We start from the raw sequence: 25,285 nt of genomic DNA on the forward strand, positions 1-25,285 counted from the left end.
CTTAATACCTCTGTTTATGAAGTCCAAGATCCCATATGCTTTGCTAACCATTCAGTATGTCCTACCATCTTAAAAGATCAATGCACATGCACCTCAAGGTCCCTCTGTTCCTGCGCACCTTTTCGAATTGTGCCATTAATCTGTATTGCCTTCATCCTTTCTGCCAAAATGTATCACCTCATACTTCTCTTTATTAAATTCCATGGGCCACTTGTCTGCCCATGCTGCTAGTCTAGCTTACAGACAATTCATATCATCCTCACTGTTTGCCACTCCTCCACGATTGGTAGCATCTGCAAATTTTGAAATTTTACTCCGTATTCCAAGATCCAAGACGTTTTTATGTAGCAATAAAAGCAGTGGTCCTAGCACTGACCCTTGGGGAATGCCACTGGCAATCAGCCTCCAGTCTTAAAAAACATTTACTATCACTTGCTGCTTTCTGCCTTTAAGCCAAGTTTTTTTATCCAACTGACCCTCCTATTTCATGAGCCTCAATTTTGTTAACCAACCTTTTATGTGGCACCTTGTCAAACTCTTTCTTAAAATCCATATAGACAACATCCACCACATTCCCTTCGTCAACCTTCCCTGTTACTTCATCAAAAAATTCAATTGGATTAGTCGAGCACAATCCGCCTTTCACATATCCATGCCGGCTCTCCATAATTAACTCAAACCTCTCCAAGTGTCTGTTGATTTTTCCTCTGATTATGGATTCCAAATCCTTACCAACCACAGATGTTAGATGAACTGGCCTGTAGTTGCTAGGACTGTCTTTACACCCTTTCTTGAATAAGTTTGCCACTCTCCAATCTTTTAGCACCTCCCCCATATCTAGGAGAGCTTGAAAAATTAAAGCAAGCCCTTCCACTACACCACCCCACTTCCTTTAGCATCCTGGTATACAAGCCATCCAGATCAGGTAACTAACCTAGCCGAAGCAGTGGCATCCTTTCCAGTACTACCCTCCTTTCAATTTTCACACTATCCATGGCCTCCACTATCTCCGCTTCTATTGATATTTTGTCAGATTCCTCTTAGTAAACACCAATACAAAGAACTCATTGAGTGTTCTATCCTTGACCTGTATTTCCAATCCTATATCAACCCCCGTTTCCTGAATAGGACCCACTCCACCCCTTAATACCTGCTTACTATTTACATGCTGGTAAAAGATTTTTTGCATTCCCTTTTATGTTGACTGCCAATCATTCTATTATACCCTTTCTCTGCCAGTCTTATTTTCCTCTTCACCTCCCCTCTCAACCTATTGTATTGGATCTGGTTTACACTTGAAGAATTCACCTGACATGCATCATACACCCTCTTTTTTTTTTGTTGCATCATGGTCACTATCTCCCTTATTATCCAAGGAGCCCTGTTTTTGGCTCCCTTACCTTTCACCCATTTTGAAGCTTGCGGCCCCATGACATCTGAAAGAAGGAAAAATGTTTTCTGCTAAAATGCAGGATAAGATGAAAAATGAAATGGAACTGCCGACCAGGATACCTCTGAAATAGAGTGAGCCAGTGCTCTAACCAGAGAGGTGTCGAGAGCATGCTTGAGGCAGTGCATGGCATTCAGCATGGATCTCCGGAGGTGGTGAGAGCAGTGGCATATCAGAAAGTTGTGGATAGATAAACCCATGAACTTTACAAGGCAACAATAATTCCAAAGCACCATAAAATGCTCTAACCTGTCAGTATATGTTGGCAACTCTGTCTGTTACTAGAGAACTGTAGTATCAGGAAGTACGGATGACATTGGTCAGTTGGTTTACACAAAGATCCCGGTTGAGTGGGGGAAGAGAAGGATAGAGGTTTTCAGCTACAGACCTAGGAGGTAATGAACATGACCATGTTAAAGTTTATCTCATTTGCTGCGTTTTGACTGACTTGCATAAAGATCCAATGTGCCCAGACTTTAGGAGATGACCAGATGCTGAAGACAATGTTGTCAGTGCTCCACACCCCATCCAACATGTTGCAGGAAACTGAGGTTAGAAGTGGTCTCGATGTAATTGAGGTATAATAGTTGTGTGTATATTTTTTCACTCTTGCATGTTAATATGGAAGAGATAACTCTTCTGCGAAGCACGACCTTGGTGTTCTACTTATGCCTGCTAGAGGCGAACAGAGTTCAGTTAGCTCATGGAAGAAAGGATAAGTTGTGTAAGGAGACTGGCCTCATGTAAACTTGGGCTGGATGTTCCCTCTGGGGCCAGAAACAGATGTCGGGGCTGTTTCTGGATCCCAAACCCTCCCCAGGAGGAAACACTCATTGGGATTTTGACTAGGGAAACCACATTAATTGGCATGAAGATGAGCTCTTTATCCAATTAAGGATGGAGAGAGGGATCTCAAAACTGGAGGGCCAAACAGGGGCCTTCCACCTTGAGATGAGCAATAGGATATAATGGAAGCTAAGTAAAAGAGAGGGCATTTTAGCATGGAGGTTCCCACTATCCAACTTTATCAAATCTTTAATTAAAAAATAGATTCAGCAGCCAGGGCACCACTTGCTGAGGGTTGGGCTCAGGGGGATGATCTGTGGTTGCTCCTGCACCCAGGCAGGCAGGGAAGGCCTGATGAGGCCATTTGTGCTGGGTGCCAGCCTTCCAGAGCCTAAACTTGCCTCATCCTGGTGTAGGAACCTGGAGGCTGACTGGAAAATTCATGTTGGCCTCCTTCAGTTGGCTTCAAGTAGTTTGTTAATGAGCCTGATTGACTACCCAAGGTTTACTGTAACCATGGCGGAGGAGAAGAAAGCACCAATTTCCAAGAAAGGTGCCAAGAAAGCCCAGAAGAGGGCACCACTGAAAGGCGGCAAGAAGAGGAAGAGATCCAGGAAAGAAAGTTACCCCATCTACACCTACAAAGTGATGAAGCGGGTTCACCCCGACACTGGCATCTCTTCCAAGGTGGTGACCAAGTATACCAGCTCCAAGTAAATCTCCACACTAGTGAAAATAATACCCTCCATGTGCGGGTGGGCAACCCCTGTCAATGCCAATCCCGCATTTGCAAAAATGGCTCAGAGGTGGGATGGAGCTAGGGAACCGGCATGCGAGTGAGTGGGGCTTATCTTTGGCCCCAGCCACCTTCGACCATGGCAGTGGTCGAAAATCTGGCCAGTGATTCTGAGGAACCTGACCTCCTTAAGTAATTTGATTGACCGTGTGCTCCGTTGAATCAGAACCGGATTTGTTGCATACATTTGAAGCCTACAGGATGTAACCCACTATGTGGTACTTTCCAATGCTATGTGAAGTTTCTCCTAAATTTGCTGAATTGTTTAATATTGGGTATTTGCAGGTTCCAGCGGGATTCCAGTGAAGATCGTCACAAATCTTTTTGCCTTCAGATCACCTCCAAAATGGTGCCTGTACCAGTACCAAGTGACCTTCATGCCGGGCATTGAATCAAAACGCTTACGGATGGCACTGCTGTTCAGCCACAGTGATCTATTAGGAAGAATAAGGGCATTTGATGGAGCCATGCTGTTCCTTCCAAATAAACTGCAAAACCAAGTAAGAAGTATACTTTTGACCCTGCTCACTAATGCTGATCTTTTAACATTGGGAAAATGTTAAGAGTGAGAGTTAATGTTGAATAGCACTACAAAAATCAAACCAATTTTAGCATCTCTAATTTGGTAATGGCGTGGCGTGGTAGGTCCCTCATCACCAACAGGTATTTGAAAATCATGCAGGCGGGGTACCACACAGCTGATGCAAACAATTTAGACAATTGAGCTGTGTTTTGTTTTAAAATGAGCTATATAAAGTTGGATCAGAATTTTAATCAATGCCAGTAGGCTCACTCTACGTTACAGTTGAAAGGCTTGTAGGTGCATGAAAGTGTTAGCTCAAGGGTATCGATTTTGTTTCAGAATAATGATTAACTGATAAAGGACAAGTCTTGCAATGGTTACTTATTGTCGAAAATGTCAGCTTTATAGGGGAGCCCTGCAATCAGTACTTCCTTTTCAAAATGAGCCTGAGTTATTTGAAAAATTAAACAATTTATTTAGGTCACTAGCCATGCCAGGTTAATGACCTCATTTTTCGTGCTGATCTCATCAGCACTCACCTGTACTAAGGTAACTTACTTTCATTTATCCATCAGGAAATTGGCATGCTACCAGTAGTACGAGCATCTGCTGGAGAGAGCTGTCCACTTTCCATTTAAAGGTACAGGTGGAAAAATATCACTTGCATGCATTCTTCAAAGCTTATTTGAAATAATTTGTAGTTACAGATGTTCTTGACCAAATTTACCATTATAACCAGTGTCAAGCTTTATCCCTGCCAGATCTGATGTATCCATTGCCCTTAAGATTTCATTAAAACAGAGTGAAAGAAAAATATATTCTGCTGAAATGAAAGAACAAATTGAACTATTGAGACTTCAAGGATGAATAAAAACATAAGATACCAATTGTGGGTTAGGAAAGAGGCATACATTAAGTACATAAACAGCAAATAAGTGCATGTTAGGAGAGAATATGAAGAGATTAAGAGAGAAAAAAGTTAAGAAGGCAAAGAATAATTATGAAAATAAATGATCAAGAAACATAATAAAAAGAAAAATATTTTACAGGCACATCAATTAAAAAAGGGACGACTAGGATGGGAATAGGACCATTAAGGGATAGACAGGATTATACCAGGTAATGATAGGGAGATGGCAAAAATATTAAATAATTATTTTGCTTCAGTATTTATCAAGGAGATGGAAAAGTAGATGTGACATTGAATGATGAGGTGAGTCATGAGATAAGTGCATTTAAAATTGAAAAAATGGCATGGATTGAATACACTAATCAAACTCAAAGAAGATAACCCCCAACTCACGCACCCACACCCACACCCCCACCCCCACTCCCAGAGTCTGGATGGATTCCATCCACGCATTCTAAAATAATCTAGAATTGAAAAGTAGAGAAGTTATGCTAAAGCTTGGTTAGGCTATACTTGGAGCACTGTGTAGAACTCTGGTTGTCATTATTATAAAAAGGATGTCAAGGCACTGATGAGGGTGCAGAGAAGATTTACAAGGATGATATCAGACATGTGTGGGTAATACATATCAAGAAAGGATTGACAGGCTAGATCTCTTTTCTCTTGATAAAAAGAGGGCTGAAGGGTGACCTGATAGAGGTCTTTAAAACAATGAAAGGTTTTGATAGAATAGATACAGACAGAATGTTTGCATTTGTGGAGAAGAGCATAACTAGAGATCATCAATATAAGACAGTCAGCAAGAAATCCAATTGGGAATTCACAAGAAACCCCTTTACTCAGAGTGGTGAGAATGTTCATCACCTCATCACCACATGGAGTGTTTGACGCAAATAGTATAGATACAGTTAATGGGAGGCCAGGCATTCATACAATAGAGAAAAGAATAGAGGGTTACAATGATATATTTTGGAAAGGAAAGATAGGAGGAGGTTCGAGTGGAATGCCGGACTGATTGGGCCTAATGACTTGTTTCTGAGACATTTAACCTGTGTAATCCTATGTAAAGCCTTTCATCATGATGATATTTCTCCCATAGCATGTGTGTCATTGCACTCAATCCTGCTCTCTTGTCTCTTCAATGCCTCTCATTCTCATTTCATTTTTTCTTTCCCTTGCTCAGATTCTTAACAAAAATTCTCTTTCTCACCCAACTACTGCTATTTCGTTCTTGTATCTATCTTGCAAATTCCATGTAGCTGCTCCTGACCTGGTGTCATTTTACTAGAAGTTCAAAAAACCTACTTCTGCACATAAACAGGATTCTGCTGCACTTTAGGTGAAGTAACGCCAACAGAGCAGGAACAGGTCTGAGGAATTTCCTGGCCCATGTTTAATTGTTCCCAGTGCTTCTGAGAAATGCTGTTCAGTTATAGTGAGGCCCTCTGGTACCTCAATTCCCGTATCAATGCCTCCAGCACCTACCAGTAGTCATCAAAGCAACTCTTGTGCACCTAGAGCTTAAATGCTTGCATTTTATAACTGTTGCTGAGTAAACACCTTGCTTCTTCTTTTGCAAAGACTGACAGGAAAAGAATGGCAAGAAGTGCCAGGCAAAAGTGAATTGAAAGGAAATCGAATGTTGAAGCATGAATCAAAGTCTTTGGCTAAATTATGGTGCAACCCTTTTTTGATGACTGCTAAAGTGGAAGACTTTAGCTTTTAACTTTTTAACTGCATGAGGTGGTTAAAATGAGGATAGCCCTCGTTTGCTCATCCCCAGAGGTCCATATTACAGCATGCTTGGAAAGAACTGGAGGCAGAATTGAGGTTGCAGCTGATCAATGTTGTGCCCACACCATGGTGCTTGTTAGTTGCAGATTTCCTTTTTGCAGACTGCACAGCACTGCAGTTGGCCCATACTGACCTTGAACCCATGAATACAGCTCACTATTGTTGTTGCCAAGTAAGTATGCTAGGACATGCAGAGATGATTGGTTCCGTATTGGCTGATGTGGCCATATAGGCTGTTGAATTCCCTGCAATGTTTTATTTCATGCAATGCCACGTGAAGCATGACATACTATGATTGAAGAGCTTACCAAAAACTATCAAGTGTTGTGGTTAGTCAGACTTCCACATATTCATGCTATTCAATCTGGGTATTTTCCGTTACACCAGTGTGATTTTATTTTTTGACAACTGCCATCCTTAAAACACCTTTAAGTTGCATTTCCATCAGGGTCAGTTTTGTACTGTGTTCTTACATCCACTATGAACTAGGTTGAGATTGTCCATTTAGGATTCTTGCAGCAAGTAGATAAAGGACAGTTTATCCTATCAATCTGAGCTGAATTCAAACTCAAAGTTCGGAGGTGAAAGTGTTAACACAGTGTTTGCATTCAAACTTCACTGAGCCTATATTCTGAGCAAAAAAATCTGTTTGATCAATTCATAAATATCCATAAATATTTCACACCAGGTAATAGCAATATTAGCATCTGTCCATCAGTAAACAAGACATTTCCAAGGTTTTCTAGTTCCCACAGTTCGAGGAAATCATTGGGGATAGCCATTCTGCTATCCTCCAAGAGTTTGGTCTTACAGAGGTAAAGCATTTCCTTTTGTCTCAGGTTGTAAAATTGTAAGACTCTCTTGAGTTAAGAACATTGTGTGCCTTATTTCACTTGCCTCGAAATGCAAAATTAAACCCAAATCTTATTTTTAGGTTACAAAAGTGACAAGCATGATGAAAGATGGCCAGATAGTGAATATAACAATTGCTCTGACAAGTGAATTTCCACAGGATTCTCCCATGTGCATCCAGTTCTTCAATATCACAATTAAAAAGTGAGTTGATTCTCAGTGATATAAAATAAATTGCACAACATTTGTATGTTCGATTGGAGTAGTCAAACTATATTTGAAAATCAGAAAACAATTGTTCACAGGCTCCCACACGTTTTTGCCTGTTGAAGCTTGCTGAGCATCTTGGGCACATTGTAGGCCTCATCTCTGTGCCTATTTTTCTGGAGCATGTTTGCCTTGTGCACTTCAACACCATTGCATTATGCACACCATTGTATACCTTGGAGTATTCTATCCTGCTTGTCTATACTTATTGATATAATCTTAAGTACTGGTCTGGGCATTCTTGGGATCCTGCTCCAGTGTATTTAAGCTGGCAGCATGGAACCCATGCCCTCCTTCACCCAAGGCATGAGACCCATTCTCAAATTTTAGAAATAAATTGCAATTTTTTGAGTCACTTTTATAGCTAGGGTATGTCAATATAGTTCCATTGCCAAGGTCCAGCAACAATCATCTTGTTTACTGGCAATTACATTGTATTGCAAATGCATTGTTAAGACAATTTCATTGTTAAAACAGGTGATGTGCATTAGCTCACCTATAAATGGGTACAGCTGTAACACTCCAGAGGGGAAGGAATTGGGAGTCTGTCATTCTGCTGAGCTGTCTTAAGAATAAACCTGAGGTAAAAGACTAGCTTTGGACTCATTCTTTCACAATAAGCACTTAATGCAACTAACAGGGTGGGCTGCTGGTGTCTGCAAGGGTGCATTAATGGCACCTTCCCCAGCTCAAGCTAATCCATTCCTGAAAGGCATAATGAGGTACTCTGAAGGCCCAAATGGGCTGTAAACATTTCAGCTCTCATTGGAGCCACTCTAGACAGAGAAGGTAAGCAGTATTCCCTGGGATGGATAACCTTACTCTAGTGATGAGTGGCCCATAACTCCCCATCTAGAATTTAAAGGTCCGGTCAAAATAAGAATCCAAGTGTGGCTGGGATCAAGTCCATATGCTGATATACCCAGCATAAATTCAACTTACAACCTCTACTGACCCTGTTTTGTATTGTTACAAATTTTTTAATGGAATTGTCATAAGACAAACAGATAATAAGATTGACTGGTTCCAAAAGTTTAAAACATTTTGAACTTGTAGTTGATGAATACAAATGAATTCTATAGTCATTAATAATGCAAATAAAATTATTTTTATGCATTATAGGCCAACCTTTTTACATGAATTAAAACTTTGAAACAATTCTGTTTTTAAACAGAGTTCTGAAAATGCTGTCTATGTACCAAATTGGGCGGAACTTTTATAATCCATCAACTCCAATTCAGATTCCTCAACATAGGTAGGCTGTTTCTTTGATTATAGTCCTAATTTTCTGCAATGTTGGTAATATTACCACTGTGAACTACAGTGAATTACTGCACTGATATTAGGAAACAAACACATTTTCCTTTCTTGGTTATAAATAGTCAATAATTGTATTTTTGTAGAATTTTACCACTATTGGTTTATACACTTTATCCACAGGTGATTTGGGAAAACCAACTTCATTAGCAGGAATGGCAGTAAATTGACTAATCATAATGCATCTGTAATATTGCTGCTTTTACATTTATCAAGCAACAATCATCTATTTAACTGGTATAAATGCTGCCCACTCCTGTGATTGCCTGCTTCTCTTGGCCTTGCCAGGGCAAATCTTCCAGTCTAGTAGTTAACAGAGAAAATAGCCTTTTCTCTCTGCAGACTGCAACAGCTGTCTTATTCTCTGTTCCTCTGTCTCTGTCTCTCTCTCTCTCTGTGTTCAAAGTCTGAAGTCTGCAGTAACATCTGCTTCTGCCTTTGTTTTCAGGTGTTCAACCTGGCACATGCATTTCAATAGCACATGACCTGGGCCCATGGTAACCAAGTGATCACAGGCGTGTTACCAAGCAGCACTTGTAGCAGATCACATGACCCTCTTCACGGCTCCATTTTACCTTAACTTAAAGAGACAGCTTAAAACATAATCATCTTATAAAACCTCACATTCATAACAAAAGCTTCTTTGGCAGCGCATCCCAAAACTCCACCACTGGGAAGAACAATGTACATGAGAACACCATTGCCTTTAAATTCCTCTTCATTGTCCTGCCTGGGATGTATTTTACCGTTACATCATTGTGGCTGGTTCAAAGTCCTGAAACACCCTAACAATATCATTGTGGAAGCACCTTCATATAGACTGCAGTGATGCAATAAGAAGGACCCGTCACTGGTGTTTTTTAGGAACGGTCAATGAATTTGCAAGCATTGTAAGAATTTTTTAAAAAACACACACATTCTCTATAGCACGGAGACAGTGGATGGGATCACCCAAGGTGGTGGAGAGGTAGAAGTGGTGTTATCAGCACTCATCAGCATTCATGTAGAAACTGACTCCATGGGCTGGATAGTAAGCTCCCCAATCAGTGGGTTTGTAGGTGAGGGGCATGTAATATCCATCAGGTGGTGTGTAATATCCAGTGGGTGGCACATAATATCCTGTAGGTGGCACATAATATCCTGTGGGGGGCACGTAATATCCAGCGGGTGGCACATAATATCCAGCGGGTGGCACATAATATCCAGTGGGGGGCACGTAATATCCAGCAGGTGGCCTTCGCGCTGCCTACCAGCCTGCCCCAACCTGTCTGAAATTTTATGGAGGACCGGGAGGCATTGGGTGGCTGCCTGTTCTTGGGTCTGTTAATGCCCTCAAGCAGCCAATTAATGGGGGAAGCCCAGCATCTTTAGCTGAGCAGGTTGGTGTCGGGCAAGGGTCAGGAGTCCTCCTTGGGGACCCCTGAGCCTATTGGAGGCACCACCCCCTCCTCCAAGGTCATTCCCAAACCCCCCCACCCTTTAACCCTCCCCCTGGCCTCTTGAACCTTGTCTCCATGCACTTCAGCCCCTCGCTGGGACCCCCTACCCCAGGCTTACCTGGGCTCCTTGGCGTGGTGGAACTGGTTGTATTCCCAGCAGTGGCCACCACTCCCAGCTGACTCTGCTGGGACTGCAAAGTGCCAACCATCCAATTGGCCAGGATCTCTCTAAGACTGGACTTCCTCCTGAGATAAGGGCAGGAATCTCACCTTAAAGCAATTAACACTGCCCCAGCGTTAAATTGCTGTGGGGCAACTGTCAGGATGGTCGGTGGGCTCCATACTGACTTTTTAGCTGGTGGGGAGAAGGGGGGGGGGGGGGGGGGGGGGGGGGTGTGATGCTGTGGTGTAGTGCGGTGCCAGGGACAGTGATGCCCAAATATTCAGCCCCATGTTTGTGGATGGACAACATTATATAGGAGGAAAAGGGGCAATCTAAAGATGAATCCTTAGGGTGACAAGAGGATTCATTGTTAATGATCTTCAGGTAGATAAAAATAGAATCAAACACTGGCAGTCTCAATGAGCTGGACAATGAGGAGAGACATTGGAAGGATATAGTATGCTTGACTGCATCAAACGCTGACATGGCCACCATGTCATACTCCACAGTAAGATCATAGATGGCAAGGGCCTTGTTCATAACCGGACAGAAATTTTGGAGGAAAATACAAAGAGGGGTCTGACTGTTAATCCAAACATGAGTGATGGGGGAGAGTGAGATGAATGGGAAGGAGATTGGTGAGGTGATTCCTCAGTCGACATGCTGGGAACGAGGATTGGAGAATGGGGCAGTTGGGCTTGCTGCTCATAATGAAGCAATGATGATTATCTCAAAGGGCCTTTTGGAGAATGCCATGTGGGACACAGAGGGTGGCATTGGGATTATTCTAGAGGGATTCAGCCTGAGATTGGTGACAAGGCAGAACATAAGAAATAGGATCAGATTAGACCATACACCTATTGAGCCTGCTCTGCCATGCTAAGATAATTGCCAAACTTCTACATTGACACCACTTTCCTGCCCTAACCTCATATCCCTTGATTCACTTAGTAACCATAAATCTATTGATTTTAGTCTTGAATATCATCACCAACTGAACATCCATAGTCCTCAGGTAGAGAATTTCAAACATTCACCGCCCTCTGGGTGAGGAAATTACTCATCTTCTTAGTCCTAAATGGCTGACCCCTTATCCTGAGACTATTATCCCTAGTCTGGACTCTCCAGCTAGGGGAAGAGAGGAGAGGAAGGCCTGTGCAGCCAAGGGAAATAAAAGAGAGGTGGAAGTAATGGACTCAGCTCTAGAACAGCAGCCAGAATGTGAATGGCCAGAAAAGGAAATACATGGCAGAGATTAAGTGAAATAGAAACAGAAGTGAGTGAGAAGACAATGTGAAGCAGTATAAAGATAAGAACTAAATGTTTGTGGTGGGTTCAGGTTGACTTGTATACAGCTTGGATCATCCGTCCTTTCAGCTTCAGAGTCAATATGGAGAGGAACTGTATCTTGGAAACATGATAGGCAGAATATCAATGGAAGCATTACTGGAAGTTATTTAGTGGAATTAGAGAGCCAAGGAAGTGTAGAGAGTTGATCACGAGCCAACAAATGGTGATCCTGGAGACCAGTGGAAATGTGTAGAGGCCTCAGGTGTTGCAATGTGCCCCTATGGACCCAGTGTACCAGCAACAGAGTGAAGTGCAATAGAAGTAAGACTTAGTAACCAACAGTAGTGAAAGCCATGGACGGTGTACAGTAAATCCATGGGACCTGTGCAGGTGAGGGACCTGGTCCAAAGATCATCTCTAAGGTGGTTAGGAGCACACACAATTGGGAACAGCATCAAGAGCTTGATGACCTGGTTCAGACAAACCTTGTAAAAGATGATTGAGGAATTCCAAAGGATGATTGAAATCAAGCTGAGTCAGCAGTCGCTGGAATTAAATTGATTGTAATTAAGCAGAGAGAGTTTAGTATCATGGGAACAGTATTCACAGCGGGATGATACCAGCAGAAACAAATCACAACTAGCTCAGATAAGGCTGAAATGTCCCAATGCAGAAGTAGGAACTGAGCCTAAAAGAGCTGGCCAGGTAGACCAGCAGAGAAAACAACCTTAATCAGTAGAAAATTTGCAAATTTCTATTGTTTCTCAGGTCTCCGAATCATGCTATATTCTGAGCATAGATCTCTTATGTAGCCATCTTTTAGTTCTCTTCCTCTTTCACCCTGAAATAATCAAAATTGAGATTCATCTTGATTATTAAATATATTATTATTAGGAGAGGTTTAAAATACACAGCTGCCATGTGTTTAAATGTTATACATGTTCTAATTCCAGGTTGATTCTATGGCCAGGCTTTTCGACTTCAATCTTGAGATATGAGACCAAGGTATTATTGTCTGTTGATGTAAGCCATAAGGTTCTACGCAGTGAAACGGTATTAGACTTCATGACTGAGCTATACAACAGAATTGGTGACCAGCATTTCATTGATACCTGTATGAAGGAATTAGTGGGATTCATTGTTCTTACAAGGTAAAGAAAGAAAAAATTCAAAACAGAAAAGTGGAACAGCTACGATGCTACTTAGCATGAAAATGTTTATCATCTTATTTTGATCTGATAGTAATAATAACAACAAAGATGAAAATATTTTTGAAATTACACTGATTAAAAAGTTGTAACTACAAAGAATAAAATGAAAACCAAACAGAAGTTGCAATCCTTATAGTTATTAGTGGAGCAAACTCCTCATTCAGCTGCTGAAATTGTAACTAATAAGCACAGCTGAATTGCAGCATTTCTGGTAAGAATATCTTCAATTCATGATTCTCAGTTAAATTCAGCAGTTAACATAGTTGTTCTAGGGTAGTAAAAAGTTCTGGGTTAGAAGTTTTACTTTTCTTCATGTTAGTTGTGATTTCATAAATTATGCCTGCTGTATTGTATATCTTGAAAGAGAAAGCTCGATGGATAGTTCACATAAAAATACAAGTATAATTCTTCATTGTTGAGTAACTAGCATAGTATTTTCATGTATATTGTTGCAAATTATTTGTTGAAAAACATGTAGTAATTATGTCACAAGATCATAAACAAACTTTCACAAATGAGATTGCACATCAAACTAAGAGGTAATTGAGAACAACTCCACTCGCCATTTTTAATGAAAGCTTTCGTGAGTGTCAAGGCAAATTAATGCCCTTTGAAGGTCTGTAATACAATCCACAAATCAAAATATTAGGATTTTCGAGTATCTTTTACAGTACTTTTTCACTCCATTATTGCAGAAAATGGAATGACTGCTATTAACACAATTTCTGTCCTATAGACTTAAAAACATTAACAGGTATTGTTACAGAAAATGAATATTAGACTTTCCATTTTGCTATAGTGTTAGTGGAGATGCAGAAGAATGAAGTTTCTATGAGGGCGCATCTTGATCCTGGCTTTTGACCTTAGACTTGTACTAGACAGAGAAAGGCTTGGAGGTCTGCTGCAGTGTTGCATGGCCAGCTTCCTATGTGCAGACAGTTGAATAAATAAAAAATTGCATGCACCCATATTTGGATAGACATATACTCAATGTCAGTTCAGCGAAAATACCAGAGGTGGCAGGGGCTAGTGGAGAACGAGCACAAGGAGTTGCCAAAAAATTACTGCTGCACTTTTATTAAATTATGCCAGGAAGCTGGCATAGCTTGAAGGAAAATCTAGACCGTCATTTTGTCGAAAGGCTTTGAGAGTAATGCATTGTTTCTATCTCCTAGATACAATAACAAAACATATCGCATTGATGATATTGACTGGTCTGTGAAACCCACCAATGTATTCAAAAAAGCAGATGGAACTGAAGTCACTTATGTTGATTATTATTCACAGGTGGGAAAAATGAACCATAAATAAAATAAGATACATTTTCTGACCAGTGAGGTCAATAAACTGGTTAGCACTGGGCTAAAAATATAACACAATGGAATATATTAAGAAGACATGAGGAGTTTGTATGTGAATTTTGCTGGTAATAGAATTTACGTATATGCTTTGTGGTGTTATTAAGGGTCATAGGTTTGTTTGATTGCTCAAGCTTCATATCAGAGAAGACAAACTAACCAAAGAAGAAATAGCAATGGATAAATGCTAGTTGCAGTATGAACTAAACATACTTTGTTCTTTAATAGATATGAATTTCAAACTGTTGAACAAAATAATTATCATTTTGTAGTAAATTCATTTTCCGAGGTCTGACGTGAAAGGACAGCTTTTTTTTTGATCATGCAAAGCTCATTTGAGAATGCTTGGTGCTGGGCAGAAGTGCAGTAAGTTGAATGCACACAATTTTCCATAATGGAATTATGTGCATCGTTACTCATAGTTTCCCGTGCAGTTTTGGCTATTGGAAGGGAGCAAGCACAATTGTGGGAAAGCAGAAAATTGTGCTCTAGGTGGAAAATAAAGGAATGTATCTTTTAAATGTGTTTAAAGCATGGGGCCAGCAATTCTTTGAGCTTTTGGGAAGACCAAAAATATTGAAGGGGAAGATAGATAACAACAACCAGGAGTAGTTAAGTAGCAAATGAAGTAAAAGAAATACAAAAGCAAAATACTGTGGATATTGGAAATCTAAAATAAAACAGAAAATGCTGAAAATTCTCAGCAAGTCTGGCAGCATTTGTGGAGAGAGAATCAAAGTTAATATTTCAGGAACCAGTTCTGATGAAAAATCACAGACCATAAACATTGGGCTGAATTTTACCGTGGGTTTCAGGGTCCTGACATTGGCCGAAAAACCGGGTCCTGACCCCATGCTTGCCAGCAGTGGTACGAGCTTGGCAATTTCCAATTAAGGACAGTGGGTGGACCCCTGATGCTGCCAGCTGTAAAGATATATATCAGTTTTCAGGTATGATGCTGCAGCCCATATTTAACACCCTTTTAAGATGAGAATTTTTCTTCTCTCAAGAGGGTTGTTGGTCTGGAATTCTCTTCATCAGAGAGCGGTGGAGGCAGGGTCATTGAATATTTTCAATGCTGAGTTAGCTAGATTCTTGATTGACAAGAGAGTTAAAGGGTACTGGGGCTAGACAGGAAAGTAGAGTTGAGGCCACAATCAGATCAGCTACGATCTTATTGGTTGGCAGAGCAGGCTTGAGGGGCTGAATGGCCTATACTGCTTCTAATTCATATACTAGTATGTTCATTTACAAGCCATAATGGAGCTGAAAGTCAGAGCAAAGATTTGTTCATCAAGTATGAAATAGATTGATATACAGCTTAATATATCCTTGAGGTCTAAATCCCTCAGTACGCCAAACCAGCTGTAGGAATGTTAAGGCCTAAAGGCAGCCCAAACAGAGGGCGGACAGCTCTGGAGCCTCAGCAGCACCACTACGGGAGGTGGACAGTGATGGGGAGGCATCCCAATGCGGCTCCCTCCATTCCTGCTGCATGGGAGCCAGTAAAATTCAGTTGTTTGTCCTCAGAATGAATCAAGCAAGCTGCAAATACAGATCAGGAGCCCCAACACAGCTTTTTCTTTATTCATTCACGGGATGTGGGCTTCGCTGGCTAGGCCAGCATTTATTATCCATCCCTCTTTGCCCTTGAGAAGGTGGTGGTGAGCTGCCTTCTTGAACCGCTGCAGTCTACGTGGTGAAGGTACACCCACAGTGCTGTTAGGAAGGGAGTTCCAGCATTTTGACCCAGCGGCAGTGAAGAAATGGTGATATATTTCCAAATCAGGATGGTGAGTGACCTGGAGGGGAATTTCCAGGTGGTGGTGTTCCCATCTATCTGATGCCCTTGTCCTTCTAGGTGGTAGTGTTCATGGGTTTGTAAGGTGCTGTCTAAGGAGCCTTGGTGAATTCCTGCAGTGCATCTTGTAGATGATATACACTGTGCATTGGTGGTGGAGGGAGTGAATGTTTGTGGATGTGGTGCCAATAAAGCGGGCTGCTTTGTCCTGGATGGTGTCAAGCTTTTTGAGTGTTGTTGGAGCTGCACTCATCCAGGCAAGTGGGGAGTGTTCCAACACACACCTGACTTGGGACATGTAGATGGTGGACCGGCCTTGGGAAGTCAGGAAGTGAGGTACTCGTCACAGAATTCCTAGCCTCTGACCTGCTGTTGTAGCCACAGTATTTATATGGCTAGTCCAGTTCAGTTTCTGGCCAATGGTAACCTCCAAGATGTTGATAATGGGGGATTCAGTGATGGTAATGCCGCTGAACGTCAAGGGGCAATGATTAGATTCCCTCTTGTTGGAGATGGTCATTGCCTGGCGCGAATAATACTTGCCACTTGTCAGCCCAAACCTGGATATTGTCCAGGTCTTGTTGCATTTGGACATGGACTGATTCAGCATCTGAGGAGTTGCGAATGGTTCTGAACATTGTGCAATCATCAGCGAACATCCCCACTTCTGACCTTATGATGGAAGGAAGGTCATTGATGAAACAGCTGAAGATGGTTGGGCCTAGGACACTACCCTGAGGAACTCCTGCAGTGATGTTGTGGAGCTGAGAAGACGGACCTCCAACAATCATAACCATCTTCCTTTGTGCTAGGTATGACTCCAACCAGTGAAATGTTTTCCCCCTGATTCCCATTGACTCCAGTTTTGCTAGGGTTCACTCTCGGTTAAATGCTACCTTGATGTCAAGGGCAGTCACTCTCACCTCACCTCAGGAATTCAGCTCTTTTGTCCATGTTTGAACCAAGGCTACAATGAGGTCAGGAGCTGAGTGGCCCTGGCTGCACCCAAACTAGGTATCAGTGAGCAGGTTACTGCTAAGCAAGCACCACTTAATAGCACTGTTGATAACCCCTTCCAATGCTTTACTGATGATTGGGAGTAGATTGATGGGGCGGTAATTGGCCAGTTTGGATTTGTCTGCCTTTTTGTGTACAGGATATACCTGGGCAATTTTCCACATAGCCGGGTAGATGCGAGTGTTGTGGCTGTACTGGAACTGTTTGACTAGGGGTGCGGCAAGTTCTGGGGCACAAGTCTTCAGTACTATTGCCGGAATATTGTCAGGGCCCATAGCCTTTGCAGTATCCAGTACCTTCAGCTGTTTCTTGGTATCACATGGAGTGGAGCAAATTGAATTGGCTGAAGACTGGCATCTGTGATGCTGGGGACCTCCGGAGGAGGCCGAGATGGATCATCCACTTAGCACTTTTGGCTGAGGATTGTAGCAAATGTTTCATCCTTATCTTCAGCCAAGGTTTTACAAAATGTAGGCCTATACGAAGGCTGAGACCCCTAGCAAGGTTTTTTTTTTAGGGGAGGTGGGTTTGGTGTGGAGCAGGGGAGCATGTTTGGCAGGTGGGTGAGGACAGGCTGATAGCAGTCTTTAGTGCAGCCAGGAAAATCTCTGCTGCTCCTCTGACCTGTGAAAACACTGAACATTTTCGGACCTGCTTTAAGCAACCTTCAAAGATCCCCTGAAAGTGGCCACTGCTTCGGCAGCTGAAGACTGGGAAATACCAGTCATAACTTATGCTTCTGAAACTCTGACAAATTTACGAGTCTGGGTCTGAAATGAGCACAGGACCTCAATACCTAAACAGGGCTTATGCTCATTTCAGGTGTCCATAATGCATCTGTGCTGGCAATTCAGCATTATGTGCCTGTTTTAGACACTTTTTCAATTCAGACACTTTTTCAATTCACTCGACAAGATTTTAGCGTTTGAAGTATGGCCTCCTTGTGGCTTTTTTCATCATAGGTTATTCCTTTGTTTGTTTCGGCATTATTTTAATTGGTATTTCTTGAGATAGTAAATGAGTTGAGTTTATACGGATATCAAATTCTTTTTCGGCTGTTGTCTTTGTTGGCAGTTAAAATGTAAGTTTAGCTCAAAATTGTTTTTACGGAGAACAAAGAAACAACATTTTCCAAATATGCACCAGCATCAAGGGACCATGCCTGCTGCCAGCATATATATTGTAAATCGTGGATGAACTGTCCATAATTTTTCATTCAAATGGACAGTAAATTATGGGCAGCAAAATTGTGATTTTCTGATGCACGTTAAGAGTGGGCAAAGTTCCTCATTACTAGTGCATATTCAGAAAGCTACCTCTAAGAAGAAAGCCATTGAATATGAATAAGCTACTCTTGTGTAAATAAACTAGAATAAGGCAGAGGTGAAATTTTCAAGATCAGATGGTGCATAAAACAGGCTGCGCATTCGCTATCAACCATTTTGCACTACCACCGTCATGAATTTCACCTTTATAGAAACATACATAGAAAATAGGAGCAGGAAAAGGCCATTTGGCCCTTCAAGCCTGCTCCGCCATTCATTATGATCATGGCTGATCATCCAGCTCAATAGCCTGCTCCCGCTTTCTCCCCATATCCTTTGATCCCTTTCGCCCCAAGAGCTATATCTAACTCCTTCTTGAAAACATGCAATATTTTGGCCTCAGCTACTTTCTGTGGCAGCGAATTCCACAGGCTCCCCACTCTCTGGGTGAAGAAGTTTCTCCTCATCCCAGTTCTAAATGGTCTACCCTGTATCTTCAGACTGTGACCCCTGGTTCTGGATTCCCCCACCATTGGGAACATCCTTCCTGCATCTACCCTGTCTAGTCCTGTTAGAATGTTATAGGTTTCTATGAGATCCCCCTCATTCTTCTGAACTCCAGCGAATATAATCCTAACCGACTCAATCTCTCCTCATATGTCAGTCTTGCCATCCCAGGAATCAGTCTAGTAAACCTTTGCTGCACTCCCTCTATAGCAAGAACATCCTTCCTTCCTCAGAGAAGGAGACCAAAACTGCACACACTATTCCAGGTGTGGTCTCACCAAGGGCCTGTATAATTGCAGCAAGACATCCCTGCTCCTGTACTCTAATCCTTTTGCTATGAAGGCCAACAAACCATTTGCCTTCTTTACCACCTGCTGCACCTGCATGCTTACCTTCAGCGATTGGTGTACGAGGACACCCAGGTCTCGTTGCACATTCCCCCCTCTCAATTTATAGCCATTCAGATAATCTGCCTTTCTGTTTTTGCTACCAAAGTGGATAACCTCACATTTATCCACATTATACTGCATCTGCCATGCATTTGCCCAGTCACTCAGCTTGTCCAAATCACCCTGAAGCATCTCTGCATCCCCCTCACAGCTCACCCTCCCATCCAGCTTTGCGTCATCTGAAAATTTGGAGATATTACATTAGTTCCCTCATCTAAATCGTTAATATATATTGTGAATAGCTGGGGTCCCAGCACTGATCCCTGCAGTACCCCACTAGTCACTGCCTGCCATTCGGAAAAAGACCCGTTTATTCCTCTTCTTTGTTTCCTGTCTGCCAACCAGTTTTCTATCCATCTCAGTTTACTACCCCCAACCCCATGCGCTTTAATTTTACACGCCAATCTCTTATGTGGGACTTTTTTGAAAGCCTTCTGAAAGTCCAAATAAACCACATCCGCTGGCTCCCCCTCATCAACTCTTCTAGTTACATCCTCGAAAAATTCCATTAGATTTGTCAAGCATGATTTTCCTTTCGTAAATCCATGCTGACTCTGTCCGATTCTGCCACTGTTTTCCAAGTGTTCAGCTGTTAAATCTTTTATAATGGAGTCTAGTATTTTCCCCACGAATGACGTCAGGCTGACTGGTCTATAATTCCCTGTTTTCTCTCTGTCTCCCTTTTTAAGCCTTTACAAGTTTATTTTGGCACTGAATATATTTTGTTTAATAGCATCTTTAATTTTTGTCTACACAGCAATATGATATTCCCATCACTGATCTGAATCAGCCAATGCTAGTCAGCCAGTTAAAAAGTAAACATTATGTCAAAGATGTGGCTCCACGTATAGCTCACCTCATTCCAGAGTTCTGCTTCCTCACAGGTAACAAAAGATTTCTAGCCAATTGGCAATTCTTCACATGAATGCTGAGAATATATTTACTTATTAGCCTGATCCTGCCATTGGCTGTCTAGTTTTAAGCTGATCAGTCTACCTTTGGGCTGGCCAACTGTCCATTTTCTTAACTGAAAGGCAGATGAGATGAATCTGTTTACTTTATTCTGTTGTATTATTTGGGAAGTTAAACACCAGAAATTCTAGCTCTATTTTTGAAAAGTGTAGCTGATAAAAACAGTTTATACTTATATAGCAACTTTAATATAATAAAATGTCTTAAAGTGCTTTGCAGGAGCAATATAAAATAACATATGACACTGAGCCACGTAAGAGGATATTAGATTTGATGACCTAAGAGTTTGGTGACAGAGGTTGGTTTGAAGGAGTGACTTAAAGGAGAAAAGTAAGGTAAGGAGGAAGAGAGAAGGGAATTCTAGAGCTTCGGGCTGAGGCACAGAAGCCACAACCACCAATGGTGGAGAGATTACGATTGGGGGTGCTCAATTGGAGGAGAGTAGATATCTCAGATGGTTGAGGGGCTGGAGGAGATTATGGAGCTAGGGAGGGTTGAGGCCATGGAGAGATTTAAAAACAAGGATGAGAATTTTAAAATCAAGATGTTGTTTGATCAGGAGTCAGGGATGTCACAGGGATGACACAGGATGGCAGGTGAATGGGATTTGGTGTGAGTTAGGATATGGTCAGCAGAGTTTTCGATGACCTCAAGTTTACCGAGGGTTTAATGTGGGATACCAGTGAGGAGTGTGTTGCAATAATCAAGTCTAGAGGTAACAAAGGCATGAATAAGGATTTCAGCAACAGATGAGTTGAGGCAGGGACAAAGTCAAGAGATGTTATGGAAACAGAAGTGAATAAGTTGAGTATTAGTGAGTAATACAAATAATTGAGCTAGACACAACACGAAATGACAGTTGACACTTTCTAAATCTAAAACATTGGGAACTAATGTAATTACTGAATATGTGTGAGAAGCATGTGGAATTATGTACAAAAGATTAGTAGAGCTATAGATAGATTCAGCATTACTGTTGGCCAGTAGCTTTCAGAATTGCCATTATCACACCATCCTCAAAATTCCACTCGCTGTACCTTCTGTATTTGCAATTTATCACTCCCAATGCATCAAATTTAAAATTCTCATCTGTTTAGATCCTTCCATGGTCTGTCTTCTCCCTATCTTTGTAACCTTCTCCAGCCCTGAGCGGAGGAGTTCTCAAGGTACCATGGGAAATTACAAAGCCTAGGAGAAGTTCTTGCCAGCTGAGAGGTAGTATCACTCCTTTTTGCGCCAATGTTAATCTGTTCCAGAGGGAATCAATTTTCTGTTTAAAAAAATACTGCATTTGGAGTCAAAGAGAAAGAGAACTCAATTGATTGTAAGGCCCTAATAAGTCCTCCACTTCCACCTTTTACGCTGCTCAGATTTTGCAGGATGATGTCAGGATGAGTGCTTCTGACGAACTGCTAGCCTTTTCTGTCCATGCATATGACCCTGTCTCTGAGATTTGGGAGAGAGCCTTTTTCTCTCCACTTGAGCTGATTTGGGGCCCGCTCTACCTTCCTTCTGTTGGCTTAATGGCCCTACGAGAATTTTGGAGCCATGGTCTTTATGTTCACACTCAATGGACGAAAAGGTTAATATTTCACCAGACTTTTAATATTGTCTGCAATTTGTTGCATGGTTTCTTGGGATCAGGTGTCTTTAGTATGGCTGTCAGGCTAATCATGGTGCCCCCACCATTTGGAGTGGAGCAGATTCCCCATGGTTGATGTCATCAGAATAACCTACAGTGAAGTGAAATTCTAATTGACGTTCATTTCACTCATGCAAATACCCATATTGATTAATTTCGCCAAACTTTTTTCCACAGGGCTAAGTAATCAGGCCCGTGCTGATTTTCGTATAATGAAGGATCTGGCTGCAGAAACACAGCTGACTCCTGAAAAAAGGCAGCAGCGACTTCATGAACTGATAGATAATATTCAGAGGTAAAAAAAATGGTTTATAGGACAAATGTTTACCTTCATTTTTAAATGTAAATTTGGAAAAACAGCAGCTAAATAGTATTTTGTGGATTGATCTGTTGTCATGGATGTTAACATGGAAGAAGATGAGGTATATTAGCCTTGGGAATGGAACACTTCAATTTTAGGGATTCAGTGAAAGCAATGTGCACTCTCAGATCAGTCTTAACATAGTTACATGTTGCGTAAAACTTTCTTTACTCATCCACAATCATATAGTCAGGCCCAAACTCTCAAGAGAATCTCCAAATGCACTAGTTGATATTTACTTAGTCCTACAGCAACTAATAAAGATTTGTGCATTGGAATGTACAATTTCAACATGATGACATAATTATAATTTTACTTCTAATATTACCAATTAGACAGCTAGTTGAGTTTTCACCTGGTGATTCATAGTTCACAAGTGAGCACAAGCACCCTGATGAAAGGCGATCAACCTGAAATATTGACTCTGTTTGTCTCTTCATAGATGCTGACCTGCTGAGTATATCCAGCGTTTTCTGTTTTTATTTCTGCTCTTACACAGTTGAAAGTGGAGCTCCCTTTGGGGTGGGTGGGGAGGTGGTGGTCATCATGGGTTCCAAGGCCCAGAAATCATTGGACAAAACCATCTCAGCAGTCAGGGCAGCGATGTACGCAGCCTGCCTCTACCTCTGCTGAAGCCACAAGGGATGCAACACATTGAAGTAGGAGATAAAGTAAGAGAAAACAATTATAACTCACCAAGGATATGCAGAAGGTGTTTGAAAAAGTGTTATGTTGATAAGTTTAATTTTGTTATCATGGTTACATTTTTGCATGCTATGCAGGAACTTAAGTTTTAATTTTTTTGTGATGAATGTGGAACCATGGCCAGAGTTTTACAATAACCTTCCCCCCCGCCCCACTCCCAATGGGCTGGCAGGCAGGTGGGATGGGCATAAAATTGGGTGGCATGGCAGGCTGCACCATGCCTGTCACCTGCCTAATTCACTGGAAGCTCCTGGACCTTTTGAGTGGGGATGGGGGGGTGGTGGGGGATCCATGTCATGTGACAAGGTTGCTACTCAACCCTGGCAGTCTGACAGCATCTTGGGACTGCCTCCTGTTCTGTGCTCAATGAAGGCTCCTCCAAAAAGTGATCCCTCCCACCACGTGTTCCCCCATTCTCCCCGCCCACCCCCCCAGCTATCCAATCATGCCTCTCACCCCCGGTCACTGGGGCCTCCCTGACTGGCCCCAGCAAAACCACCACACTTAGCTCGCCATCCGGCCTCCAGTGATGCTCCTCTCTGGGGACTGGATGCAGTCTCAACAACGGCCACTGCTCCTGGTCAAACTGCTGGGACTGGAGAGCTGATTGGCTGGCAGCTCTCACTGGTGGGACTTATAGAATCACCGCCCACATGAAGGCAGAAACCACAACTCAAGTCAATTAATGGCCTGACGGCTGTACAATCGAGTCAGGAGACGGTTTTATAGTTTTATTTTTCTGGAAAGAAAATCGGGTGGGATACAAATTAGACCGGTGGTTGGCTGCTGCCCATTTAGAATACGAACATACGACCTAGGAGCAGGAGTAGGCCACTCGGCCCCTCGAATCATAGAGAATTACAGAATGATACAACTCAGAAGGGAGCCATTCAGCTCATCATGCCTGTGTCAGCTCTTTAAAAGTATGATCCAGTTAGTCCCACCCTTCTGCCCTAGCACTACCACTGATAACAATGAGCTGCATTTTCCCAGCCCCACTCGGACCAGAACAGAGATAGACAAGTGAAAAAAAATGGCCGGAAGTCCCATCTCCGTTACCACCCTTCCCGTTGTTCCTGAAGGTGGGACAGAGCGTGGACCTCTGAACTCACCTGCGCCAATTATCAGACCAATTAAACCCGTTGCAGCTTATTAAAAGCCCATCTCCCACAACTTTTTGGATTTTCCTGGAGGTGGCCAGAGTTTAGCAGCTGTCTGTGTTGGACCAGTTGCATGGAGGTGAGTATCATGCCTGGGGTGAATGATGGAGGTGGGAAGAGTTTAAAAAGGTAAATAAAACTCCAATTGAAAGTTTAAATGGCTTAATCCTTTAAAGTTAAAGTTGCAGCAGTGCAACACAGATTGGAGAAGGAACCAGAGTTAAGAACTCTGCCAGTTTAGGGGAACCTCACCCTCCTGGCATCGCCAGGCATTGTGTGGGCATCAGTGCGACTGAAAAGGGTGCTTGGACTCCACCCCAGCACCACGAAGGCTGGAGCTGGAAATGTGTGCTGCACCCTCAGAAATCGAGGCCATTGAAAGTGAGGAGCAACAGCCTGCATAGGAAGGACAGGGTGCTGGGCATCAGGAGGCCAGAGGAGAGAGGCAAGGGATATGAAGGAAAAGGAGACACTATCCTGAGCACAGGATCTATGGGCAGAAGCAAAGAGCCCTGTACATGACTGAGAACCAGTGCTGAAGGAGATGGTGACACTGTAGGCAGATGATCACAGATATCTGTGACCTCATTAGCTGTGGACCTCTGTAGCATCTCATAGGCAGCTGCACTTTGGACTTAGCGGTCGATTTGTCTAGGGAAGAGTGTGTAGATAGCCTGGATCATGTTGAAATCAAAAAAGAGGAGGTGTTAGGCGTCTTGAAGAATATTAAGGTGGGTAAGTCCCCAGGGCCAGATGGGATCTACCCAGAGTACTGAGGGAGGCAAGGGAGGAGATTGCTGGGGCCTTGACGGAAATCTTTGTATCCTCACTGGCTACGGGTGAGGTCCCAGAGGACTGGAGAATGGCCAATGTTGTTCCATTGTTTAAGAAGGGTAGCAGGGATAATCCAGGAAATTACAGGCCAGTGAGCCTTACGTCAGTGGTAGGGAAATTATTGGAGAAGATTCTTCGTGATAGGATTTACTACCATTTGGAAGCAAATGGGCGTATTAGTGAGAGGCAGCATGGATTTGTGAAGGGGAGGTCGTGTCTCACTAACTTGATCAAGTTTTTCGAGGAAGTGACCAAGATGATCGACGATGGAAGGGCAGTGGATGTTATATACATTGATTTCAGTAAGGCCTTTGACAAGGTCCCTCATGGCAGACTGGTACAGAAGGTAAAGTCGCACGGGATCAGAGGTGAGCTGGCAGGATGGTTACAGAATTGGCTTGGTCATAGAAGACAGA

The 25,285-nt window shown here is 42.4% G+C and overlaps 1 protein-coding gene across 2 annotated transcripts in view; it reads left to right on the forward strand.

Moving 5' to 3' along the window:
• Window positions 1-25,285, forward strand: part of LOC144682908 (piwi-like protein 4) — a 73,813-nt gene that overhangs the window by 12,493 nt on the left and 36,035 nt on the right. Inside the window, exons 3-9 of one of the 2 annotated variants that reach the window (XM_078545786.1) lie at window positions 3,318-3,532; window positions 7,194-7,315; window positions 8,553-8,633; window positions 12,541-12,738; window positions 13,974-14,085; window positions 19,953-20,079; window positions 21,987-22,104. In XM_078545786.1, coding sequence (XP_078401912.1) covers window positions 3,318-3,532; window positions 7,194-7,315; window positions 8,553-8,633; window positions 12,541-12,738; window positions 13,974-14,085; window positions 19,953-20,079; window positions 21,987-22,104 — 973 coding nt within the window. The remainder of the gene's footprint in view (window positions 1-3,317; window positions 3,533-7,193; window positions 7,316-8,552; window positions 8,634-12,540; window positions 12,739-13,973; window positions 14,086-19,952; window positions 20,080-21,986; window positions 22,105-25,285) is intronic. The other variant, XM_078545787.1, reaches the window with a different exon arrangement.

This window comes from Cetorhinus maximus, chromosome 7 (assembly GCF_964194155.1).
Source record: "Cetorhinus maximus chromosome 7, sCetMax3.hap1.1, whole genome shotgun sequence".
NCBI lineage: Eukaryota > Metazoa > Chordata > Chondrichthyes > Lamniformes > Cetorhinidae > Cetorhinus > Cetorhinus maximus.